At 43.0% G+C, this 23,053-nt stretch overlaps 1 protein-coding gene across 3 annotated transcripts; it reads left to right on the top strand.

Moving 5' to 3' along the window:
• The first annotated feature begins 205 nt into the window (after window positions 1–205).
• Window positions 206–22,064, top strand: SMAD9 (SMAD family member 9). Of its 3 annotated transcripts, none has more exons than XM_058824950.1 (6): window positions 206–760; window positions 7,146–7,403; window positions 10,194–10,304; window positions 12,115–12,336; window positions 16,528–16,784; window positions 21,237–22,064. In XM_058824950.1, the coding sequence occupies exons 1-6, from the start codon at window positions 349–351 to the stop codon at window positions 21,378–21,380; spliced, it is 1,404 nt and encodes a 467-aa protein (XP_058680933.1). In that variant the 5' UTR covers window positions 206–348; the 3' UTR covers window positions 21,381–22,064. The 3 variants fall into 3 exon arrangements, with proteins under 3 accessions (XP_058680933.1, XP_058680932.1, XP_058680934.1); XM_058824949.1 differs by having other exon boundaries at window positions 10,194–10,331; XM_058824951.1 differs by lacking the exon at window positions 10,194–10,304.
• Window positions 22,065–23,053: the final 989 nt, after the last annotated feature.

Below are 23,053 nucleotides of genomic sequence, written 5' to 3'. Positions count from 1 at the left end.
TAAAAACCAAACAGAAAACCACTGAAAATTAACTACACATTTTGAATGATTTCTCTTTCAAAACATTTTATTGAAGGAACAATGGAAATAGTGTGTGAAGCCTAACCATGTATTGTGTTGCTGTTCCAGGCTTCATCAGCAGTTTCTTGATGTTTGGAAAGTTCTGAGACCCACCCTGTTGGACTACTTGTGCCTAAGACTAAAAAAACGTACGTGTGAAAGAACCTCTCTTCCTTCTTCCACTGAAGGAAGTGTCCATCACAGTACTGTGGAAACGCCGTGCAGGCCTTGCAAGGCAGGAGAACAGTTTGTGCTTCCCTTGACGCTCGTGCGCAATCTCTGCTTCTTATGCACTCCAGCACCCCTATCAGCTCCTTGTTCTCCTTCACCAGCCCCGCAGTGAAAAGGCTGCTGGGCTGGAAACAAGGAGATGAAGAAGAAAAGTGGGCAGAAAAAGCTGTTGATTCCTTGGTGAAGAAGTTAAAGAAGAAAAAAGGAGCCATGGAAGAACTGGAGAGGGCTCTGAGCTGCCCAGGGCAGCCCAGTAAATGCGTCACGATCCCACGTTCCTTGGACGGGCGGCTGCAGGTGTCTCACCGCAAGGGGCTTCCCCACGTCATATACTGCAGAGTGTGGCGCTGGCCTGACTTACAGTCTCACCATGAGCTGAAACCACTGGAATGTTGTGAGTTCCCTTTTGGCTCAAAACAGAAAGAAGTGTGCATCAACCCCTACCATTACCGGCGGGTGGAAACCCCAGGTAATTATGTCATCTGCCGATGATTCGCATCTCTGTGTTAGCTCTTGCTCTGGCCGGTCTAGTCTTGGTGCATCCTACAGCCGTGCTCTGAAATGTGAAAAGGCAGGTTCCATCTGATGGAAGGATCTTGTGTCTTACCCTGCCTGCTGCTATCATAGCTCTGACAGCCAGGACTAGGGAGGGAGTAAGGGGCCCCTCTCCCGTTGGGGTCTGAGTCCCGTCGGACCCCTGAGGGTGCCCAGATCTTGTCCAAGGTGCTGAAAGCAGCTTCCTCTCCCTGGACGTGGGTGCTGAATCCTCCCCGTCTGAACTGGTTTGCATGAAGTCCGGGCACCAGCCTGGCTTCACCACCATGGTGAGATTTATGTCTGACTGAAAACCAACAGTTGACTCATTAAGCCCCAGGAAACACTAGCTCTCTCTTTAAAGATAAGAGTTGCAGTAAAATGGCATATTTTGCAGTGAATACGAAACCTGGTCAGTTGATTCTTCCTAAAATATCTGGTGGACTGCCTTAAGTGGGATTTACTTGCCTAAATGGAGAGTTTATGTGAAATAAATCCATCAGGTTCCCATAAAACTTTGACATTTTCTACTGATAACCCTCTTTGGACTGCACTAAAAACTTATGACCTCACTGAAAGGTCATTTAATTGGGCTTTATGTCAATGAAACAGCTGTTAAAAAATTGTAGTGTTCAGTGTTGACTTCTATAGGGATCTTGGAAAACAGGGCTGGCAAAGGTCTTTAGCAGTCATCCTGTTTTCCTCTGCCCAGACTCCTGAACAAAACAAAATTACCAGGTACGTTCCTGACAGATATTTTCCTAATAAGCTTTAAAAATCCCATGTGATTAAGGCTCTACAACCTCCCCAGGCAAGTGAAGCTATTGCTTTTTCTATCCTTACAGTTCAAAATGATTTCTAATGTCTAACCTGGCTCTCCCTTACTGCCAAAAATCACGGTAATTTAATTTACTAATGGATACGGTTGGTAAGTGTATACTTTTTATTCTGAGATTACTCCTTGTCTGGCATGAATTTTACTCTGAGGTGACATTCTGATCAGATAAGTGAACCGTGGGATGTTTCTTTTCACACAGATGAAATAAGGGAAAGACATTTGTTAACATTTGTTAAACACTAGGGGCTGCTTCCTCTTCTGATAATCCTTCCAGTGCAGCAGAGCTGTCATTGTGAAGGTGTATCCAATCTCCTGTAAACATTGTCAAAATTTTTATATTTTACAGCTGCACTGAGTGGCGCTTGTTGTCAACAGTTTTCAGTGGACAAAGCTGATCTCATGCCTTGTTAAAGTAAACTCTTCAATAATTTAAGAGAAGATGCTCATAAAATATCCCTTTTTTTTTTTTGTTTATTGCACTTCTTTATTTGCAGGCTGCAGTCTTTAGAGTCTTATTTCTTCTGGTGTAACTTTGGTGCAGTTAATGGAGTCTCCTCAAAGCTGACAGCACTGAACAGTGCTGATTTCAACCCTGGTTTTCTCATCTTTTCAGTTCCAGCTAACAAACACTGCTAATGGAATAGTCCAGCAGCTGCTAAATGGCTGCCAAAGCTTGTTGTTCTGATCCTGAAACTCAGAAGCTTTCAGCTGTGAACATGTCCCTATTGTCTGTCTGTGCAGCAGACTGGCAGTATCTGTGCTAGTAAAGCAGAAGAGGACAAGGTGCAGGTCTGGGTACTGCTGAATTGGTAACATGATCCCAGGAACAGCTTTCACCCATGTGGACTCGTGTGGACTAGCAGCTCTCAGAGTGCAGAGTTAGCCCACAGGAGGGACTTTGGGCACTTTGGACTTGGCCACCTTGTTCTGGAGGTGAAAGCGAGTGCGACTGTGAGGATACAAGCTGTGCTGTGCCAGTTCTCCACAGGACCCAGGAATTGCTCTCAGGCTGTTATATTCACTCCTACAACTCTGCTTACAGGCACAACTCAGAAGCCTTGGCTCACAGCCATAGTATATATTTGTACAGTATAGCAGAGTGCAACCCACTTGGGTGCGCTGGGGCAGCAGCAGCAGAGAGAACTTGCACCACTGCAAGTGGTGCAATGCAGCTCCAGTTAGAAAGCAGTGCTGCAAGGAGGGGTTGGCAAGGCAAGAGAACACATGAGCTTCATGAGAAAGTGGCACCAGTGAGATCACCGCAGAAAAGGCTGGGAGTGGTTGATTTAGGTGCCAGTCCGTTTAAACAACAGTCCTCTTTTAACTGCAGGAAATCTGCATCTTGGCTGTTGGTGATTTTAGGCTTAAATGAGATTCTCTGAGTTTCATCCTCTGGAGCTAAAGAATCCTTCACTGAATAAGTCAACACTGTATTTTTTATAATCTGCATACCAGCCTTATTTTCATATGAATGTCCACCCTTTTGGGGATCATTTTCCATCACTGCAGTCTTTCTTGCTGAGTCAACCACTCCATGACCAGATCCATTAACTTCAATCCAGAATGAATGAGCTGTGTCCAAGATGGGAGGGCCTCATCCTTTCTTTGACAGCCTGGCAAATCCTCTGTTACTAGAGTACAGCTTTGAAATCTGGTCAGAGATTCCGGGATTTCATTACCTCTGCTGTGTCCTCAGGCTGCCCAGTCCCATTTTAGGCTCTGCTACTGAAACTGCACAGATTACACATGGCTTTTATTGCTGCTACAACTATTCCTGGCAGATTTCTTCTCAGGTCTGCTGAATAGCAGGTGCCACTTAGGAAAAAAAAAGCAGAAAATATTCCCTATATGTGTGCAACATCCCACTGCAGAGAGGAGTTAGCCACCTAATCTGAAGAAGGTAGGAATGTTGGTTATGCTCTGCTTCTCCCTTCATTGTTGCCTTCAAAGAGCTTCTCAGAAGTCTGGTTTATTGTCAGCAGAAGCTGCCTAAACATGTACCCTATTGTTTTTATAAGATATCATTCATATGTAAGTATTGTAAATTTGAGGGTGTATACCATTGCTCTGGACAGGAGAATTTTTGACTTAGACTAACTGACTGCTTTCATGAAGCCTGAGTGGGACTAAGATGTGATAGCCTGCAAGGTGGAAGACCACCTGATGGCTTCACTGTTGGCTGTGTATTTGGGAGTAGCCATGGGCAAAGGGAAGAGATGGATCTCCCTGGAGAGTGGTCTCCAAAAGTAGTAAACTCTGCGGAGATGGATTAATGTGTGAGAAATCGCAGTGTGGATGTTGTACCTGAAACTAAAATGAGGCAAAGTTTTCTTCCTAGCATCTGAAGTCACAGGCACAGCCAGGTTCCCAGCAAGAACTATTTAAGCCCAAAGGGAATGGGAGAAAGGTATGAAAAGCAGTGGCAGGACTTAGGACATGACCATATTTGTCTTCAGTTGGACAAAGATCATCAACACTTCAGCATGCATAGAAGGAAGGATTCCACCTCTGGCCCCTGGTGGACAGTAGCATGTAGAAGAAAAGGACCCCAGTGAGTGGAGAAAATGTGGGTAATTTATGAGGACAGACAGGTCCCAACACATTCAGTTACTCAGTTTTATGCCTCTGGTCACACTTCCTTCAGAGTGGTTGAGCCCTGGAGAGTGACATGTTACTGAAAGAACAAGGAGAACGAGGCCCTGGGGGATACTCTTAGCCACAAACAAGAGCATCTCGGAACGCTTCCCCACCACAGAGGCTTTAGCCCTCCAAGCAGTCACAGAACAGTCAGTGGAAAGAGTGAGTGAGGTGGCAAACAAACTGTTCAGCAGAGCAGAAATTAAGAGTGCCATGATCAGAGCTGGGAAGGAGTTCAAGGCTTGAAAATTCTTCCTGCTGACTCACTCAAGGCAAATCAAAGGCTTTCCTTGGCAAGCACTGTTCACACATCCAGATTCTCAGCTTTCATTTAGAGAAGGAGTTGAGTTCTCACAGGGCTGAAGGAAGCAGCTCCCTCAGCTGTGGTGCCCACAGTGAGGTGTCAGCCTCTCAACACTGCACGACATTGCTGCACACAGCTGCCCCTTGCTCAACACCTCTGCTGGGTGCAGAGGGAACTCCAGCTCCTCATTTTTGAAGGCTGCTGGTTGGAGCTGGCTGATCAGCAGCAGACCTGACAAGCATCAGACCAGTTTCATGGAGCTGCTGAGGAAAACTCCAGAAGCAGCAAAGGAAAACTCCAGAAGCAGCAATAGTTCACAGCCTGAAGCTGTTCACAGGAGCATGGGAGGAATACAGCTCACCAAAACTGTATCTGCAGTGCTGGTATTAGTCTTGTCTCAGTATATAGCAGTTAAAGAGTTTATTCCTCTCCAATGGCTGTGAAGAGATCCACAGGGGACTGGGCAGTGCATGCCAGATGTGAACACTTGTATTGCCTGTATCAGTCCTACCTGGATGTTTAAAGCTAAAAGAACAGTAAAGAAGCAGAAATACCTTTCTTTACCAAACAAGAAAGTGGCAGCAGACTCTTCATGCCACAAACAGGGGCATATGAGAGGCAGAGGGAAAGAAAATAGTCTCCAGAGCACCAATCCTTGTCCTGGCCAGAGGCTAATTAGCAATGCATTGGGCCAGAGAGCCATGCATGTGTGGTGTCCTAACAGGTATGCCGTGCTTCTGTTTCTGGGCAGAGGAGAAGATAACTTCTGCAGTGAACTCCCTGCCATCAGTCCAATCTTTTGCAGTGTTAGGGCTCAGTTCTTCAGGTCATGGGTGACTAGCAAACTCCCAGTGGTATATTCCAGTGGGTGGGCAGACAAGTTGTTTAACCCTGCCTCTACTGCAGCATTGAGCAAGAAGCTGTGAACCCATTGTTGGTACCAGGCACTGTAAATGCCCCAGCTCTCTGAGCAACTGATGTGCATTCCAAGCAGAGTTCTTGCAGCCTCTTCTCATGCACATGTTTTGCATTATCTATACATTATTTGCTTTATTCAATAGCAATTATGCCACTCTTTCATTAAGCTGGATAAATGAGAGTTTGCTGTAATTAAAAGTTGTTAGCTAACCTACCTAAAAATAATTTGCCTTACCTAGACAGGTCTTTGGCTCAAGCAATATGTTAAAACATGTTCAAACTGTATATTCCCATCAACATTTAAAAACAAGAGTGTACATTGCTATTTGTTTCCATAAACCAGTAAGGATAGGCTGGAAGATGATGTGCTGCTGAATTTTAGGCCAGAGGAACTCTGGATACTAAGTCAGTCAATAAAGCCTGCTGAATTGTCCCTGATGCTGGGACAATTCGTCCTTCTCACAATAACTCAAATTGCCTCCTTATCTTCTTTGGTGGCTTTTAGGTCTACACAATACCAACTGGGAATTCATTCTCCTTACCTGTGCTGAAAGCCTTAACTAAGATAATTTGGCATTATGTGAGCTAGTAGCTAATAGAGAAATCTTGGAGTACAGGAATCACCCATTGTAGGGGCTGCTCTCCCCACCAAGGATTATGGAAGACATGGTTAAAGCCTCAGGTTGAAGTCTCATATTGTAAACTTACCGGCAAGCCTCCTTGTGTTCCAGCCTAGGGACTGCATCTTCATAGGTATCTCACTAGTCAGGATTTTCAAAGTGTTTTGAGTCTTAATTCTACTATGTCAGAATCCAAAGTAATTTGGATCAGCTTTGGGTTTCTCAAAGGGGCAATGCTGTTAACAGCACTGACAGTGTGAGATAAAAAGGAAGAGAGTTTGTGGATAGGCAGTATCTTCTTCTAGGCTAATTTTTAGATGGGTTAATTTGGATTTCAGTTTTCTGGCCTGCATTTTTCATGTCTTAAATACCAACCACTGACATATGCCTTATTATGCTAGATCTTTTATAACTATATTGCAAGACCCAAATTGATATTGCTGCAATGTTTGAATTGCCATTTACATTTCCTTTCAAAGATCCCACTGTCTGTCTGGCAGCATTTTCAAGTACCTGATAACATTTTAGATCTGGCTTCAGGTCTGTACTTCTTTTTGACCATCTGTAACATGCTGATAGTAAAATATGCAGTGTATTGTAGAGCACTATTTATTGTTATTAAACTTGGCTGTAAATTTGGCACATCCTGGTGATAATATTTAGAAAACTTCTGATGTGTTCAGTTTTTGAAGAAGGGAGGATTAGGTAATTTTGGAAGGGAGAGATGTATCTCCTGAATTTCTGCATGCCATACTTGTGGTACCTTGCTCAAGTCAAGATTCCTTATTTTTCATGTGAAACTGCTGTAACTGGCTGCAGATCTGGAGAAAAATGTCCAAGAATTCAGCTTTTGATTCTTGGGTTTGGACAGATTTGTTACTCTTCAATGACTTGTATGCAGACAGCAATATTTGAGCAGCATGGAATATGCTTCTTTTTAACTTACAAGATACACTTTCAAGAACACAGCTTTAACCATTTTTTCTGTTGTTTTTGTTTTCAGTCCTACCTCCTGTACTTGTTCCAAGACACAGTGAATTTAACCCTCACCTCAGCCTCCTTGCCAAGTTTCGAAACACTTCTCTGCACAGCGAGCCACTGATGCCGCACAATGCCACTTACCCGGATTCCTTCCAGCACCCTCCGTGCACCCCTTTCCCTTCATCCCCCAGCCACATGTTCTCCCAGTCACCCAACAGCATCAGCTACCCCAACTCACCAGAAAGCTCTTCTGGACCAGGAAGTCCCTATCAGCTCACAGGTAAGAATGAGCTTTGGGACACCCTCACTGAGGCATTTGAGGGTTGTGACAGGGCCTGGGGTCAGGTGACAATTCTGTGCTCCCCCCAGACTGTGGCTGCAGATTGAACAGTTGGATAGAGTGGACTTGGAATGTGATTTCTCATGACTGTCTCCTGTATATTGTCTCTCAGTCCTTCTGACAGATGCTCAAGAGATTGAGAACTGTAATTGTCCTGCTCATAGAAGTGCCTGGGTGCGATGACATGATAATTCTGGGGAAAAAACTGAGGAGAGAAGCCGGTGCGGCAGAAACGAGCACTTGCAAGACCTAAGTTAGGGACCTAGGGTGGTCAGGGTAGGAACCTTTAGAAACTCCATCAAGGAGACGGGATAAAATGGGGAAACTGGTGTACAGAAAGTTTTCAAAGTTTATGGCAATCCTACTGACTGTATAAATTTCAGAAAGTTAAGTTGTTTAACAATCTGGCCCAACACTTGGAGAAGTCACCAGGCAAGTTCCTGTGACGTTGGAACGTTCCACAGTTCTGAGATTAACAGGTTTATATCACTCAGATTGTTTGTGCTGTGAACTCCTGACTTAGTACAGCTCTAATTACCTGAAAATTTAACTGTGCTTTTGCTGCTAATGCAACACAGCTAAGATCTAGTTTTAATATCAAAAAATGGCTCAGATTCACTTCAGCACTTTAACTTTCAAGCAGTTTCAGTTATGTCAGCTTTTTCACAAAGATGAATTCAGGTCAGAATCTTGTAATTTAAGATTTTAGCGTCTTAACTATGAAGCATTTAAATTCAGGTCCTTAATGATATGCCTATTTAATTTTAAGAAAGAAGTTTATTTTACAAGGTTTTTGTAGCATTTGAACTTCCTTTTAAATTGAATACTTTCAACACAGTATGATGTTTTTCCTTCCCTCTTCATTCATTGAATGTGCCTTCATTCATTTCTTCTCTAGATCTCTATTTCTGATTATATCATATTTAGCAACACTGAAACATTTCATCAAGTAGCAAGACTTGTTTGTCTTGCCAATATTTTTCTTTCTCCTGTGTGTAACTAAGTTGGATTTAGTGGAGCTGGTCCTGACAGGTAAATCAGGCCCATTCCAGCTGTGTAATGACTCTGACTCGTGCATTTAACTGAACTTGGGACCTCGCAAAGCTACTTAATAATGGACGTGGCTCAACCTGAGCTTCAGTATATCACAGCACACGGCTAACTGATAAGCATAATTTGCCTGTGTAACAATTAGTGATGGAAGGCTATCTAAAGCAAACTGGAGTTGCATCAAGAACCTTGAGAGGGATTGCTGTGACCAAATATAGATGTCAGCAATGCAGCTTTCTGCATCTCATAGAATTGTCTACACTCTCCCTGTAACCAGAGCAGGAAAACAGACACTCCCAGAAAAAGATTCATTGCATCTTCTTGTGTATGTCCAATACACTGTGTCTGCAGGTTCCTATTTTTCTTTAGTGGATATAAGGAGACCTAAATGTGACTAGTTTAGGAGCAGACATCAAAAATATCCATATAACCACATGATTCTGTGTTTATATTCCTTTCTGTAACTTATTTTCTCTTCCACTATTTCTTGTCTCTGTTTTACTGTTTTTTGTTGGAGGGTTATGTCATCTAAGTGTCAGAAATATCATATAGTGTATGAAATTCCTAGGTCCTGAACAGTGCTTAAATAGAATAGAATAATGTGGCTTACTTGGAAGATTCAGTGGTTGTCTAATGATACAGTTCACAGTTATCCACTCTGGGTCAAGTTGCTTCATTTTGAGGGCCAGACAACAGACCCCAAACACAAGAGGGAATTTCAGTCGGGAACCAAGTTAAACCCTTCTTAGAGAGGCCCTTGGTCCTGCAAGCTTGTATATGGCTATAATTTTCATATTATCCCATTGAGTTTCTGTTCAAATGAGGCAAAACTACACACTTTTAGTGCTTATGCACTGAATGTTGTCATTTTATATGAAAATGAAGTCCTTTTTAATTTGGCTTTCTAGAGCCTCCAGCCTTTCTGGATGATCCCCACTGTAGAGTCACCTTCTGTTTTCTAGCTCATGTTGCTGTAAATGAAACAAATCAGGAGCTGAGCAGTTGTGACTTGATACTTTTTTCCTCCCAATGTTTTCATGACATCTATTGCTCTTTGATGGGAGACGGAACAAACCAGGGGAGGGACACACTTCCCTTGTAGGACAGGGGTAAAAAAACAAGTCTGGAGGGAGTTTTGTCAAGTCTGATTTCTACAGTTTTCCATAAGCTTTTTTTACATATTATGAAGAAAGAGAGCTTTCTCCCAGAGGATGAAATGAAGTCAGTTTCTGTTTGTGTTGGGAACTCCTGACTTAGTACAGCCCTAATTACCTGAAAATTTAAATTGTCCTCCACAAGTTTTGAATTAAAGACAGAAATCTGGAAATAACAGATGAAACTGCATTACTTTCTTAGGGTAACAACCAGTGTTAACAGAGAACTTGATTTTACATGGGTCTAGGCCTGAGGCACTGTTGTGACCACCCCTCTCTCTTTCAAGCACTGCATGTCCAACATGACAGCTTTTCCTTCCCATCTTTGCTGAACATGCAATGGTCTTAATATGGAGACTGAAGGGAAGTCAGATTCAGATTTGTGCTTTTTCCAGTCTTCTCAAGCCAAACAGTACTGAAGTGGTAAAATACTCACCAGGAAAAAAAACAGGAGGAATTTACCAACATACTGACTTAGGTGTCTTTCTTCCTCTCTTTCTCCTTTCTTTTTTCTTTCTTTCTGTAGTGGAAACTCCACCTCCGCCCTACCATGCAAGAGAACCTCCAGGAATCCACAATGGACGGTCAATGGATGCAATAGCTGAAAGTCAGCTAGTGCTGTCTTTGCCCAATGGAGGTAAATCTGCCGATGGAGAAGCTGAAAGTAAATACCATTTGTATTATTCTTTAAATAAAAACTTTTAAGAAAAAAATAGTTTTAAAAAAATTGTTATTTGCACATGAAGGGTTAGTGATCTGTAATAATAATTTTCAGTCAGTTTTGCAGTAAGGCTCTGTGCTAGACCCATCCATTAGCTAGCAGGAGAGGTTGAAGTAATATTTCCATGAATTATGTGCAAAGTTACAGAGTTTAGACCTTATTTGCATCCATGGACTATTACAGTTAAAAAGCTGTTAATGCAAGCAAACACTGTTATCTACATTGTAAAGATAAACATATCAAATCAGGGATGGTGGGGCAATATAACACACAAAAGAGTTATCCATATCAGAACACATTTCTTTATCACCTTCAGCTCTAGGTTTCAAGTACTTTAAAGCCTTATGGTAGGGACCTTTTTACTGCCATCTTTGTATAAATGTTATGGAACTGGCTGGCTGGAAAAGGAAAGGACATGTTCTAGTGGAGTACAAAGATATTTTGACAGAACTCCAAAGTCTTTGTCGTCTTATAAGAATTATTTAGTGAGAGGCATTAATGGTCAAAGAAGGGTCTGGGGTCCTGTTTGCACCCCTCAAACAACTTGATGACCTCTCCTCTTGATGGCCTTTCCTACCTTTGGGCTAGTACTGGCTAGTGCTAATGCCCCCACCATTCAGAGCCCATGCTGCAGAGTAGGAAGGGGAAATGGAATTCCTCTGCTGGCTTTTGCTTTGGCTTCCCGCTACTGCAATGAAAAATCACTGATGTTCTTTTAGTCCATCATATTGTTTTCCTAAAGAAGTGTCATTTCTAGAATGAGGACTGACATTAAAAACAAAATATTGCCAGCCTTCTGAAACAGTGAGGAGTGTGTATTTAGCATGGAACTGGAGCAGAAGGAATGTGAGGGGATAGTGCTAATTATGGATGGGGACACAGAATGGCTGGATAATAACAGGTTATCAGACACCAATACTTATAAATAAATTGTCAAGCTAGTTTAATCTCTTTATCACAGCCTACCATCCCTGATCACTATCCTAGTGAATATTAGTTGGAAGTTTATTAGAGGTTATGCACAGAGGTGCTCTGGGGGCAGGCAGGCTCACATGCCTGTGGTGAGCAGGCAGGATAAAGTTTCCTACTAATTCCTGTAGGACAAATGAAGCTCAGAGATTCTGTTACATTTTTGAGTCTTTCTCTGTCTCTGACTTAGAAAACCTGAGCAGGGGTAGATCCAAAAGAAATGACCTTGCTGACATTTCTGCTTACAGTCCCACATGGAAGCGGAAAGCCTGAAAGCGTGCAAAAATTGGAGTGATTTATTACTTCTGAACTCCAGAGTTTGGTATTAGGCTGAAGGCCTAATACCAAAAACTTGGCTCAGTTTTGACTTGCTTTGAGCCCATCTGTCATCTCTATCTCCTGCTGGTGTGCAGAGCAGATGTATCCCTTTCTATTTTCAGTGTATAGTTTGGGCCCCAGTTCAGCAAGGAATGTCAGTGTGGTTGATTTAATGCAGTGGAGTTTCCACTTTTAAGAAGAAGTGGGGATCTTCGAGGCTTAGAGTTAAGCTGATGCATCAACCTTTTTGCATGTTTGGTACTTCAGTCATAAAATCAAGAAGTAATGGAAGCTTCTGTGGGGATAAAGTATGACATAAGTGACTGTTTAGATAAAGAGATGGGGGTCTGAGAGTGGGAGGGAATGAAAGAAAACAGAGCAAGATTGTTTAAAAAATATTGCTGAAACCTGAGCAGCTGCTTAACTGTATTTCCTACAGACTTTCGGCCTGTTTGTTATGAGGAACCCCAACACTGGTGCTCAGTTGCCTACTATGAACTCAACAACCGAGTAGGGGAGACTTTCCAGGCCTCCTCTCGAAGTATCCTTATAGATGGATTTACAGATCCTTCAAATAACAAAAACAGGTTCTGCCTGGGTCTGCTCTCAAATGTAAACCGCAATTCTACTATAGAAAACACCAGGAGACACATAGGAAAAGGTAAGAGGAAATCCCCTCTCCTCAGGAATAATATTCAGAACTCAGAAGATCCATGCATTGCATGAACTAACCTATCTGATTCATCAGATGTGCTTGCCTTAAAATCAGACCTCTGACATTACTTGTGAAATAGAAGAAAAGCAGAGGATTCTTTTCTGACTGGATAACAATCAACAGAGTAACTCCTTACAAAGGCTATTTACTTGGCCAGCAAAGAGAAAAATGTTGTTTATAGTTGTGTGTTCTAATTTAGCAGTATGTATTTTCATTTTATTTATTAGAGCTTCTGGCAACTGGGAATATTGCCATTGAAATGCCACTAAAAGGATAATTGCTGGTGCCTCAGGGCTGCTTCTCCTCCCACCAAATAACAAAGGGAGATGGATGAAACACTTAGTAGTTGAGTTACTTAGCTGAAGAACTCTGGTGGAGTTGTGTTTGTAGCTTCCCCCCCCCCCCCCCCCATCCTCCTCCTGCCAGTCTGATTCCCTGGTTTGTCAGCTTTTCACTGGTAAAACTAAGGTTTGTGTCCTCCCACCAGTGGCTGCTGGTGCAGCTCTGTGTGCTCCAGCGCTGGTGTACAGATACCCTCAGCATGCAGTGCTGGGGCCAAGCACCAGGAGTCCACACCTGGACACTCATGGCCACACACACTCTGTCCCAGCTCCCCAGGGTTGTGTAGGGTTTGATATTCTCCCAGAACTTACTGTTGTTTGTGGTGGTGAGTCAGAAGCCCTGTGCCAGCCACTTCTCCATGCAGATGAAGCTTTGCCTGTTCTGGTACATCCAGTCTAGACTCATTATCTTGCCAACCCAGCCTCTCACCAGTAGCTGCCTGGGAATGCATTTCCCTCTGGGCTAATTAACTCTAATTGTTCCACTCCTATTATCTTGTCAACCTCACCTCATTTCCCAGGCCTAGAGCAATATTTTAATTGGCTCTTGATAGTCTAGTGTTGAATGACTGAATATGAGGAAGCTCTGAGACAAATGTGATACATTTTTTGCAAACAGCAGCGAACCTGAAGGCTGGAGCAGGCAATGTTGTGCTAAGCTCTTGCACTTTTCCCCAGAATGAAAAACACTTATGTTGCAGATGCTACGTGTGCCATAGTGGTTTGTTGTGTGGAGTGCAAATGTGTTGTACATCTAGTCCTAACTTACTTAGAAAATAAAGCAAAGCTTTACATCCTATCAGTGTAAGCTGTCAGAGGGATGTGGATCAAAGCTGAGCATGGCCCTAAAAGAAGAATGACAAAAGATCCCAGCTGTCATTTGGCAATGTTACAGTCTGTGACTTTCTGCCCCAAAAGATGAGGAGACAGAAGAGAAATAAAGTTGGGTCAATGCTAATGGTCTTCATCCATTTAAATGTGAAGATCTGTCTTAATTGATTGGAAGTCCTTTAAAGTCCTACACTAGGAATGTGCCCAAGGGAAGGGAGCAGATTGCCCAGAGAGGAGCTTAATATATCAGAGATCCTTAATTTTACTGCTCTTCCCTGTTTATGCAAATCCTAAAAAAACATATACAAGTGGAATAGAAGCGGCACCAGTGCAGGCCTGCAGAAGAGCACAGAGCAGCTCTAGAAGCGTATAGTTCAAAGGCATGGTGGACAGATGAAAGCTGCTGAAATGGATACAATTGTCACATGTTAACACTGGAGAAAAAAAGAGTGAGTAAACAAGATTAGCTCAGTAGGATAAGGATATGTGATTGAATTGTCATCTAGAGTATCAGCGTGAAACCATTTCCTGGAAATACCACATCAAAGCTAAAAACAATCCAGAGCACAATGCAACATCTACGAGCAATTGGACCTGTTTCAGCAGTCAGACTTCAAGGACAAAAAAGTAACTTTTGATCAGTGTCAAAAAGATGTGGATGCTTGGAGACTGCTGAATTTTCAGTTTCTGCAGAGGCAATGAAATTCCACTAAAACATATGGACCTTTGATTTGGTGTTCTACAAATATGTATTTAGCTGCTTGGTTTCCTTTAGGGTGCTTTCCTCTGGTGAATGAGTACTAGAATAATAGGAATACACACTGATTAGTGTTGTATTTACTGCTTTTAAAAAGTTCAAAAGAAGAAAACAATTTGTAACCTCTGCTTTCAGAAGTGGCATTGATGTTTTTGTTATTTTAGCACAATGTTTGGGCAATACCTTTGAAAGCATTCATTTTTTTCAGAAAATTGGTTACTTAATATACTTTGAAAACTCAGCCTTTAAAAAAATTCACCTTAGCATCTTCTGTGTGACCCTAAGTCTATAGCTTCTCCTGAAGATTTGAAATGTGGTGCACATTTACGTCCTAATTCTTCTCTCCCTACCCTCTGTTCTCACTTCATCTGATGATTTCAGACAGCTATATGGACTCCATCAAGTTCCTTTCTGTCCTTCCCTTTTGCCCATTTCCATGGGAAGGAAGATCAAGTGGTAACAGTCACAGTGGTGTGCAGCACCCCACAGTGCCTGGTGCAGCTGGAGCTGACGCTTTCCTGTCACTGCTGTTCCCAGTGCAGCACCAGAGTGTGCTCCGAGACACAGCCCTGCCACTCACAGCTCATTTCAGATCTTGTGGCTGCTCAGAAGTCAAGTGATGGCTTGAAGACAGACTTTAAGGTTCCCATCTGAGTCACCCTGGAAGACTATGGGAGAGTATTTTTTTTCCCAGATTCTTTTCCCACTCAACCTGCTTTCCCCCATGCTATTCCCATTTCTGTTTAGAGGCTGGTTTTGACCTAAGGATGTGCTGCTGCCCCTTGTTGTTATGACTGCAGAATGATAAACAGACTGGGAATATGTAACCATTCTGTTTGTATGAAAGACAGCAGGAATAAAACTAATTACAGCTGCATTATTAAAGCACAGTTACCAGTAGCTTTGCAGGCAGTGTGCTGAGGCTCTGTGAACATTTGTGTGTGTTTGAAGAGCATACCTAGTATTAGAGAGGAAGATTTCATTTTTATTTAGTAGTGGTTTGTACAAGAACAAAGAATTGAGTTTTTCCACCTCTCTTGGCCCTTGGAAGGATTCATTTCCCCTAATCTAGCCATGGGAAGGGTGACTGGGCATTTTCACGGATGACTTGTCCCCTTTCAGGTTGTGGCTTCATGCTCACTTTTCAAGCAGTCAGGGTCCCCATTGCCACACTTGTACTGATGAAGATCTCACAAGATCTCACTGAAAATAAATTTTGTTTTGTTTGTTTTCAAGTTTATTAGCTGGTTCAGTTCCTCAGCCTGGACAGCAGACCAATCCTCAGCTGTTGCTGCCAGCATGAAAGCAGGTGTGACAACAGGGGCAGGGAATGGGAGAGCCTTTTCAGCACCTGCACAGGCTTCAATGGCATTAAGCTGGCTCTGAGCCTGCACTCTGTAGCAGATGGAGTGAATCATCTGGTCACAGTGTCTCTCTCTAGCTATCAGCTAGAGAAGGCATCTACATAGTTATCATCTTACAGATGATCCCCAAATTCAAGGTTGCTGAATTAGGCTAAGATAAATTCTCCCACCAATTCAGGTATGTTTTCATGCAAGCACATATCCTTGGTGGATCAGAGTATTTGAAGGGATAGAAGTGCTTCCACCTTAATTTCCTGAAGTCACAGTCAAAATTTGAGTTAGTATTGGTAAGTCACTTGGGCACTGAAAAGTTCTGAAGAAAAGCAGTCATTTTCATGCTAAAGGTCCCTTGGAACAGGATCGGATGAGTAAGTCACATCATGTAAATGCAAATACATGGTTCTGATGTGGGAGATAATGCAAAATACAGAAAAGTATTTTAAGTACATGCCATGCTGTGTTTTAAATGTTTGACAGTAGGACCCTGTAGTAAAACAACAGCGTGCAGTGAAGTGGGTCTTGGCCAGTGCACATTTGCTTAACAGCGAAAAAACACATTTAGCTGTGTAATGCAATAGTGATTTTTTCCATTCTTGCTTAGTTTTGATTGATGTTTAGGATATTGTTGACATGTGGTTGATGTTTATGTATGTGTATTTTGTCATAAAGTTACTACTTTAGTACAACTATGCTGTTGGGTAAAAGTAAAGAAACCAGCACTGAGAAACAAAGATCCTGGAAGGATCCTGGGCTTGTATCCCCAAACTAGTAAAATACTTAATTACTGGCGTAAAGTGTGTTGTGAAAAATGGAGACATAATACATGTTACTTTTTTTTTTCAAGGTGTTCATCTTTACTACGTTGGTGGAGAGGTTTATGCTGAATGTGTCAGTGACAGCAGTATTTTTGTGCAAAGCCGCAACTGTAACTACCAGCACGGTTTCCATCCTGCCACGGTCTGCAAGATCCCCAGTGGCTGCAGCCTCAAGATCTTCAACAACCAGCTCTTTGCCCAGCTTCTTGCCCAGTCAGTCAATCATGGTTTTGAAGTGGTGTATGAGCTGACCAAGATGTGTACGATTCGAATGAGCTTTGTTAAAGTAAGGATTCTTTGCTTTCTCTTACATCCTTGCTTTTGCTTTCTCTTGCATCCTTTGGTGCAAAACTAGATCACATCAAATCCGTTCCAAGGGAAGATGTAGATAGCCAACTTTTGAATAGCAATTCATACTGCTTGTTTTCCAGTATTGCCTTAAACTTTTAGGTGCTCAAAATCAATAGCTTTTGTGGCCAACCTGAAAATGTCTGAGATTACAAAATTCAGGTGCTCCATAGACTCTCTGTGGAAAATAGGCAGAGAAATCATGGTGGTGGTCCCCCGCTGACTGTTCAAAAAGCTCAACTCAGAAAGGCTTAGCAATGTATAAATGTTGTAGCACATATCTTAGGCAGTTGTGATCTCTCCCAATGTTACTGGTTTGCAATAGAGCTTGATGGAGCCATTAACTTGAAAAGAATGTTCTTATGTATTTAGGCTAATTTACAGTCTCACCAGTACCACAAACTGGTATATATTGTCTTAATCAAGAAACACTGGGTCCTTCCTCATCCCTCACTGAACTTGCAGAGAATTGTTGTTTGCCATGTGCCCAATCCCTCACAAATACTGTTTTACTTTCTGATGATATTCACTCTGGCCAGCCACACAACCAGAAGGGCTTCTTGCAAGCAGAACAGAAAACTAAAAAGAATATTTTACCTTCCCCCTGTTATTTGGAAGAGACAAGGGGCTACCAAATCCATTATTGTTCTGATGTCCTTCATATTTGATTTTCACAGCCTGACTGCTCTGTGGGAAGACTGCTCTATCAGTCTTTGTGGGACTTTCTCAAACCTTCTGAATGGCCTTCTCACCGGAACAAGATCTCTCAACTGCTTTTAGCACTTAGGATTTATTTGCATGCCTGTTGTAGCATCTAACCCCCAAATAATGGCACGTGTTTCGAGATAGTTTCCAGATGATGCTAGACCAGCTTGCTATAGTGCTGTTGGGGAGAGCTGGCAGCAATGTTCAGCCTGCAAACTAGAGCACTTGCACCATTAGAAGTTCTTGGTCCTGCTAGGTACCATAAAAATGGCTTGAGTATGTTCCTTTATCTTGCAGATTTGTTTTTATACAAATGACTGAATTGAGGTGATTGAATTCTCATCTAAGATACCAAAAAGTGCTTGAGGCTCAAGTCCAGTTTCCTTAAGTTCTACAGAGCTGATGAGTTGAGTTCTACATATCTTTCTGGTCTAACTTTTTCTAGCCATCCTTGGGGACCCCTCTTCTTAAGTCTTCAAGAGAATCAGGAGTGCCCTGTAATCTCTCCCAGGAGTCCAAGCCAAAATCTCCATGCCCATGCTGTTGCTTTGTTCTTGAGAGTGAACTGATATCTTATTCACATACAAGCATTAGGGCAAAAAAAAGAAAGAAAGCAAGAAACCCAACAAACAGCATTTTCTTTAATGGAAGACATGAATGGGCATGTTGTTTGTAAAGGCAGTATAGCCAGTTACACAATATTTTCATTATCTCAGCGATTCAGGGGCAAGCTCTTTGATGTGTTATCTGCCTCCATGCCCAGCATGGCAGCAGAAATGGTGGTGTTGATGCACTATATAATGCTGCTGCCATATTATCACCTTGCTTTGTTGAAATAATAACAGCTATCATTGTGCTTCAGTCACCATAAGACCAGTGCAAGGAGTTGTTTTGAACTCTTTCCCATGACGTCTGGAAAATTGCTATGCAAATCTCATCTAGGCTCTTTCTTCCTGGCCTGCAAATACACTTTCCTTTATTCAGTCTTCCTAAAATATTTCCCTCCCAAGGAGTGAGCCCTCCTGTGTTCAGTCTGGGGTCAGGAGTGATCCTGGATGTTGGGGATGCAGTGCCAAAGGGGCCTGCTGTCTGTCAGAGCCATAGTCCAAGAGAGCCCTCGTGTGCAGGGCAGTGCTGTGGCTTCTCTGCTGACTCATGTCCAGACACTGCTGGTCACCTACAGCCCAAAGGGCTGGAGATCCTGCTCTGACCCCACCAATGCTTGAGCTACCAGCTGGGAGGCAGGGATAGGTAGGGATTGAGATATGAGAAACTTGACAGGGCTGTGCCCTCTTCTGATGTAGGGCGTGGGACAGAGGGAGGTGAAGGTCTTGTCCCCTCTGATGCCCTTTTTGTGCCCACTGAGCAGCTGAGAGGAGCTCAAATATGGGTGTATCATCAGTGAAAGCAGCTTCCATCCACTGAGCACTGCTGAAAACCAAAGCAGGTTGGCTCTTGCCACCTCTCCACAGCTGAGGCAGCTGAAGCACTAAGGGAAGAGATGGAGAGTTTCTCCAAGCCGAGGTCTGAACCCAGCTCAATCCCTCCCACACCTCTCCAGGTCTTGGGGCTAAGGGGAACACCTAGCAGACTTGAAAGCTCAGCACTCTGGGACACGGAGACTAGGCTGGAGTGAGCTGTTGCCCACAGGAGGAGGGAAGTGTTGGCAGGAGCAGCAGGACCCATGAGAGTACCAGTGTCCTCTTCCCACCATCTGTGGAAAACACCACTGCAGCTTTGAAAGTTGTACTCACTTCATTCCCTCGTTAAGAGAACTCCAGCTCTGGGCTCTTCTCAGTCCCAGGGTGAAGGAGGCTACCTGCAACCCAAGAGTGATATACAGGGAGCATCAGAGTCCTTGCCCTCCTGGCATTTCCCCTGGGGGTGCTCCAGCCAGAGACAGCATCGCTGGGAGTGTTTGGGAGATGCCAGCAGAGGGAGATGGCCAGCCACCTGCCAGGCTCCCCCAAACCTGGCACATTGCGCTTGAATCCTGTAATTGCTGTTCCTCTAGATTTTCTGTCCTGCCTGTCAGCAAGGTGTGCCAGCTCCTCTGACACTTGCTCTCTTGGCTGTGTATCTTCACTGCAGTTGAGTACTTGTGACTTCACCACCTCAGAAGTCTGACTGCGCTGGCATTTTATGCAAACGTTTACAGAACATCAATCTGAGGTTCTGTGAATGCAGGCTCTTTCTAGTCTGATAAATGCTCTGCAGTTCAGAAAAACGCTGTCTGTTTGGAAGTACTCTTTGGGATTTGGCGGGTTCATATCTTACTCTTCTGCTTTCTTTCCCCTTTTCTTCATTAATTAGCATGGATTTTATCCAGACCACTTATGGTGACATCTCATTTTAGTGTTGATCCTAATTTTCCAGCTATCATCTAAAGAAGTAGCTGCACTGGCAGCCACAGCTGTCTGAGCTGCTCAGCACTCTCAAATTTTGGTGACTTTGGCAGCCATCAGTCTTAATATACCTCATATCCTTTTTTGACAAGAATACCAACCTGCCTGCTTATCATAATGACAGGTATGACTCAGTGTCTGATCAGCATCCCACAAATGAAGATCCTCTTCCTGTAGTGGGACCATGTTTTGCACATTGCCCTATGGAAATCTGAGATCAGTTCTGCCAGTGAGACATCTGGTGAGCTGCAAGACTCTGGGCTGTGACTCGCATGCCTTGTGTTGCTGTGACGTCAGGCTGCCTGCTTAGCACTGCTTAGACACTGTGCCTGCTTGAATCAGAGAATATGCTGAGTTGAAAGGGATTCATCAGGATCATCAAGTCCAGCTCCTGGCCCTGCACAGCACTATGCTCAAGAATCACATCCTCAAGCTTCTTGAACAGGCTGGTGCTGTGACCACTTCCCTGGGATGCCTGTTCCAGCGCCCAACCATCCTCTGAGAGAAAAGTCTTTTCCTAACTTAAACCTGCTCCTTGAAGCATGGGTACTTCAGGTTTTCTCTTCTCCCTGCCAGCACCCCATCCCTACCTTCTCTCAGATGCCTCATATCCCTTATCTTCCCCAAGAGAGTTGGAGAAATTACTGCAGGACTTCCCACAGCAGACAGCTGGGAACTCTTGTTGGCAAAGAGGACATGTTCAAGGATAGAAAACCCATGGGCAATATTTATACATAGGCTAAGTATGGTACATAGGAACTGCTCGAAGTTTCCAGAGGTTGGGCAAATACTTAGAAATTCTAAATTCTTAGAATCAAAGGATGAATCTCTACCAATACACGAAGCAGTGCCCAGGACCATCCCTAGTTCCTGTTAATGAAAAAGGCTGGCCTGCTTTTTGTCAGTGCCAGACAGCAGTCTGCCAGACTTCCCTGGGCATGTCCCTGGGGTGCAAACTACAGGAACCGTTCCCCACGGGCTGTTTGCAGGCAGCCAGGCTTGGAAACAGGCCTTTCCATGCTAGTTGTTCTCTGCACCTGGAAGTGTAACTGAGATTTTTAATTTAATAGCATTGAGTCCCTGGTAATTATGCTAACAATGACCTTAAAAAGGAGCTAAGTTTTTAGAGAAAATTATCCCTAGGATAAAGTAGCAAATCTTGGGAACTTGGATAGTAGACTGTCTGTAGTTGTGTTAGACTATCAGCACTGGAGTTATGATTTAATGTTTTGAGTGTTTTAAAAAAAAAAAACAAAACTCACTTTTTGGTCCTTTTATAGGGCTGGGGAGCAGAGTATCATCGCCAAGATGTTACAAGCACACCCTGCTGGATTGAGATCCATCTGCATGGACCATTGCAATGGCTGGATAAGGTGCTGACACAGATGGGCTCACCTCACAACCCCATCTCCTCAGTCTCTTAAGAATCATCTCTAGAATTCCCTTAGGATGGATGCTATTGCAGGCAGTGGCTTATAGAATTCCCATGAACAGAAGCTTCTATATGTAGATGTATGTAGATGTAAATATATCTATACATAGTCTACTCTCTTTTTAAATTTTTTTTTCATTTTGTGGTTTCTAGTTACTCTGATGCCAGTACAATAAGTTTAGAAAGTCGGGTATAGCATATCTGTTCTCTAGTACAAAATAAGCCAAATTCCTGCAAAAGTGTCAAACATTTCCTGTGAGCATCTTCATTCCCCAGCCAAGCCAGTAAACAGTGCAAATTCCCAGCACTTCCACGTGGGTTCAGAAACCTGTCCATCACTGCTCCTAGCAGGTGAAATTCACCCTTCTGCAGGCAACCAAAATCAGATCTCTGTGCCATTTAAATTCATCTTACATCCTGATTTCAAGTCCAGAAGAGGACCTGAGGTGGTGCACAGGACTTATGCATAGAGGTGACTTTTATCTAGGGAACTGAAGGACTAAACTGCCATTCCAGTCTGTCTCCCTACTGCAAAGCACGATGGGACAACAAATCCTCTGAAGTGCTGGATGCACACTGTCTCTCCTGGGATTTGGCAGGAGAAGGGAGCATGTTCAGCCCACGAACCTTATCTCAGAGCATTCTGGACAATCTGAGTAGTCTGATACTGCTAACATAGTAGGGTATGGTACTGCTGTGCTGAAAAGCAACAAGCTCCTAAGAAAAAAATAATAATTTAAATATATGCCCATGAGTTAAAAAAATTAATTAACTTCCAGTGCTTTTTTGCAAAGTAGATACATACTTGCATATGTGTCGGGTAAACTAAATCCTGTTCATTCTACAGTATTGATGTAGCTTGTTTTAAGATTAGGACTGTCTGTATTTAGACTGCTGTGCTGATATCAAGGTACTCCTAAAAGGGATTTGAACTGTGATTCAGAAAAGGGACATTATTTGTGCATTGAAGAAGCAAATCATTACTTTATCATTCATCTTGGGAACAGAAAGCCGCACACTCAAAGGATGCAATGAGAAGGAGATGGGAGCCATGTCCATCCCCTGTATTGGGCCAGTCCCCGGGATCTGACAGCATTGCTCAGGTCTGACTGAGAGGGCTTCCCTGCCAGTCACTCCATACATCCCTCGGGATGGTTTCTCATCTTAGGTACACGCTTCTTCATTTGCTGAGCTTTTGCCTTGCCTGCAGAGGATGGTGAGGCATGGTGGAGCCATGAACAAGTAAAGAGTGAATCTATGTGAACAACCATGTCTGTGTTCTTTCTGTAAGCAGGGAAACCTAATCATACCCTAATAATCATACCCATTGCCCATACCCTAATCCCATCCTTGCAAAATGCTGTTCACTTGGAAACCTTTCCTGAGAAGACATTTTGATAATCTTTCCTTTTGCTGAAAGAGTTGAGATTATTTCTTTCCAGGCATAACAATCCACTGAAAATCGTTTTTATTCAAGGGTCAGAAAGACTGAAAATATCTGCAACATCATTCCTCCATAGAACAAGTAGAAATATTAGTGGAAAAAAAATGTTTTTCAGAATATTTCTTTTCTTCTCAAACAATATTTGGTGCTGGACGTTTTCCTGAATAATTAGAAGAAGACTCCTGAAATCTTCAGCTGTATCACAAATGCAAAATGAAATA

Source organism: Ammospiza caudacuta, chromosome 2 (genome assembly GCF_027887145.1).
Source record: "Ammospiza caudacuta isolate bAmmCau1 chromosome 2, bAmmCau1.pri, whole genome shotgun sequence".
Lineage (NCBI taxonomy): Eukaryota > Metazoa > Chordata > Aves > Passeriformes > Passerellidae > Ammospiza > Ammospiza caudacuta.
The sequence above is the reverse complement of the archived record's forward strand: the minus strand, read 5'-3'. Positions and strand labels throughout refer to the sequence as shown.